The 3,898-nt window shown below is 39.1% G+C and overlaps 1 protein-coding gene across 1 annotated transcript in view; it reads left to right on the top strand.

The window, feature by feature from the left end:
- Positions 1 to 226: 226 nt before the first annotated feature.
- AQP9 (aquaporin 9) overlaps positions 227 to 3,898 on the top strand; it is a gene marked incomplete at its 3' end in the record, with an annotated part of 20,108 nt that continues 16,436 nt past the window's right edge. The window contains exon 1 of the mRNA XM_010146432.1: positions 227 to 411. Within this exon, the coding sequence (XP_010144734.1) occupies positions 310 to 411 (102 nt within the window). The remainder of the gene's footprint in view (positions 412 to 3,898) is intronic.

Below are 3,898 nucleotides of genomic sequence, written 5' to 3' on the forward strand. Positions count from 1 at the left end.
AATGATTAATCCATTCTTCAGGAAAAAAGAAGAGTTCTGATTGTGAAGTTACTGGTATTATCTAACCAGTATAAATAGAAGTGTACTCAGAGAAGGCACAGGATGGAAAACTCATGATGAATTGTTAGGGCATGTTGAGGTGGTTCTGTCAATGCCTGCAGTCAGATGATTTCACTGGCTGCACAAGATGAAATCTCATATTTCAATGTATAAGTAAAAGTGTCAAAGTTCAGCCGAGGCAGGGACAAATACAGAACAAATTTTGTGTGTGTTTGTAACTAGGGCACCAGAGCAATAGAGGAAGCCAAAATGAGCCGGAAAAGCAAAAGGAGTTTAAAGGAGAAATTTGCCTTGAAGAACAGCTTGGTTAAAGAAGCGCTCTCAGAATTCCTGGGAACTTTTATACTGATAGTAAGTGTCAGCTGCTTTCCTTTCTTTCCTTTCTTCCTACTAATCTAACGTTGGACAGTGCTTGTAAGGGGACGCGTATGCTTTTTCTTGTACTGTACCAGCAGCGTGCTTACTGACAAACCTTGTCCAGCCTTGAAAGGATTGCTTCTATTTCTGGTAAGTTTGTAATGCCTTTCTTCACTTGATGTAATGCTGACTGGCTGTTAACAACAGACAGCTCTGCGTATTACTATTGTCTGATAAGCATTTGATTTCATAGAAGAGCAGAATTTCAATGTACTACCATATTCTGAAAAATCCAGATACGCACAACAGAAGTTAATAATACTCTTACTTTTATTTTTAAAAAGCTCAGCAGTTTATTCTACTTTCACTTCTATGCACAAATTTCATTTGCTTTAACAAACATACTGTATTGCACATTAAGAGAATTTTAACTGTTATTTTCCTGTGTAATACACGAATTTAGCTGTGTGATTTGTAGTGAATTTATTGGGAGGTGCATTGCCAAACCATCAGAGATTTTGTAAGTTAACTATTTTTTGGTTTTAACTGTACAACATTAATTAGAGTTGCTTAGTCCTGTAGTGCTGCTACAGTTTAGGTAAATAACAAAACTCCCCATTTTCATATCCCCAGATTTTTTTTTTTAATTATTTAATTTCTTGCTCAATTTTTTCTTTTGTGTTTTGCACTGGGACACAGAGCTGTTTGGTGTTTTACCAGGGTAGAGAGCAGCCTCAGTAGCAGAGCTGGAAGTCAAGCAGCTAGAGTATTTATGCCAAACTCTTTCTTCCTCCTTTTAGTCAGAAGAAGACAGTCTTGCTTATTGCTAAGTATTTCATCATAGTGAAAGGACAGGAAAAAAAAGAAGCAGCAGGCATAGTACTGACAAAGTATTTTATAACTGTAACTATATTAGCTTAATTTCAAGTAAGTCATCTAAAAAATTCCAGTAGCTCATAAAATACATGAAAATAATGGTCTTTACTACACTTCAGCCAACTGAAGTTCACAGGCACTAAAGTAACATTATTCTCAAATTTAATACCATCCATAAGACATCATTACAGTAAGGAGAGCATTTAGAAGCAAGGAGCACAAAGCACTTTACAAACATTAATGAATTAAGTGTCACAACACCCTGGTAAGGAGGGGAAATGTCATTATCTTCATTTTATATATTAGCAAACCTGATTACAGCAGACTGCACAGGAAGCCTGTGGCAGAACTCTGAATATAACCCAGATCACCTGACTTCCAGTACTCTGTCCTCGCCACAAGATCATCCTCCTCTTTCCATTAATACAATTAAGCAAGTGAAGAAAACGTATTAAAGTGCAGATTAGACCGCAAATGCTATTATTTAATGTCCTGCTGCACAAGACTAGGAGGAAATGCAAACCCAAAGCTCATTTTCTAGTACATTCACCATATGAATATAGTAGAAAATGAAGCCGTAAAATTGTGGTTGATAATCTGAATTTCTCAATTCTGTTTTACTCTAATTTAAACTTTGGTTTAAAGCAGAGAAAAGCCTCACGTTGATTAAACTGTAGCTTTCTCAGTGCTTGGATACCTCAATTTATGTTTAGACTGCACAAGCTAGCAGCAGTATAAAGCATTTATTGTGAAGAAATGGACTATTCCACTGTTATTTATTGCTATTGCTTTTAGGCTGTCAGCTATTAAGTAGTTTCTCTTTAAGAGCAGATAAATATTAAACTCTTAACTTAAACTGGAGCTAATGAGAGGGGCACCCTGGTAAGTCAGGGGGCAGAAGTCCTTGAAAAAACAGACACCATGTATGCAAGAGAAGTTATAGCTTTCTTCTTCCATTACTGCGTCTTAATGCTGTTACAAAGTGAAAGTGAGCCAAGAGTTCACGGCCTACAGCACAGTTGGTTCAGATCTTTGCTGAAAGCCATTTCATGTCACTGTGATGGGTTTACGGCCTGTGGGGAGCACCTGAGCCGGGGAGCAAGGCAGGGATGAACCTTTCCGTTATCCACAGGCTCTGTCTGAAAGTCAATGCTAACTGACCGTACCTAAACCTGCAACCAACCTAGCACCTCTGTAAGTTAGCCAGGTTAAATTCTGTACCCCCAGTCACCTATTTATTTTTTTCTGGAGAACACCATCACAGATCACATACTATTAAGAGCTTAAACTATCATCTTTGTTAACTCTCCAGCCTTGAGACATTATTTTCCAAACTGGAAAAATGTACAAACTGTAAGATTAATTTCAGGACATCTAGAAAGTGAAAGTGCTCATCAGGCAAAACCCAAGTCTTCACCTGCGGTTAAGGGCTGTGCCTGCAGTGTTGAGCAAATTTGAGACAACAAGCCTTGACAAAGTCACTGGGTGTACAGTTTGGATAACATCTCTTGGTCATCCCTGCTTAATATGCTGTGGTTTGCATTATATATTGCTTAATATGCTATGCCTTGCAGCACGGTCTCAGAGCATGTAAGCTGAGTTTTTTCAGAGGAAACTAAAGTAGAAGTTGAGCTCCAGAATCACAGCAAATGTGCTAACCATTAATGGATGCTCAAGTCCAGTGGATCATACTGGAGATACTCCTAAATAATCCCTCCTAAGATGTCCATGGTCAGGTTCTCTGAACCAGCTGCTTGCACTGCACAACTTGATAATACAGCCATAGCCTGTGTGACTCCCTCTCTGCTTATCAAAGCACCAATTTCAACCTCTTTGAGGATTCAGTGAGGAACACTAGGAACATGGAAGTGCCCTGCCTGTATAGACAGATCCGATTATGCCTGTATAGACAGGCTGTTGTCGCCTGGCTGGGTACCCTGGCTGGTGATTAGGCTATTTTACTCTTAGACGTATTCAGCTGGGGGAACAAGTATTTCTTTCAGTGTCAGGCCTTGAGTTATCCCTCAAGGCATAACACAGCTTCTCCAATTATACTCTGGAACAAGAATTGGGGCAGAAAAACCAAAATGTACAGTCCATAACCACATGGAAATTGTATGTGGTTTCGGTTACACTGAGCTTATGGTCACTGTCTTGAACTATTACCATATTTACTTTCGAAGGTTCCATCAAGTTGAGAAAAAGAAAGTGTTGCCCCTCACCTCTTATGTGATTTCTATAAACCAAATGGGGCAATGCAGTTTTAACATAACTCAGGTTTTCAGGACACGCAATGAGGAGCACGCATTATGCGGGGGATTTATATTTGCAGATTATTTGTAAACTCTTGCCCATTTCTCACTTTTACCTTGGTGCTGTCACATGGTAAACCCCCAGCCTGCAAAGTTTAATTGTGCCATTTGTAATTTAGATTATGTATCTACAGCAATATAATCTACCCATAGACCTTACAACAAACACTTGAAGAGGAGAAAACTGTTTCCCAGAAAACAAATATAGAGTAATGTGGGTTTCACACAGTGTGCTTGGAACCAACTTGTGGTCCTGGTCCCTCCAGCTACACCTATGCAACAGATCCCTGGGG

This window comes from Eurypyga helias, unplaced genomic scaffold (assembly GCF_000690775.1).
Source record: "Eurypyga helias isolate BGI_N326 unplaced genomic scaffold, ASM69077v1 scaffold26762, whole genome shotgun sequence".
Taxonomy (NCBI): Eukaryota; Metazoa; Chordata; class Aves; order Eurypygiformes; family Eurypygidae; genus Eurypyga; species Eurypyga helias.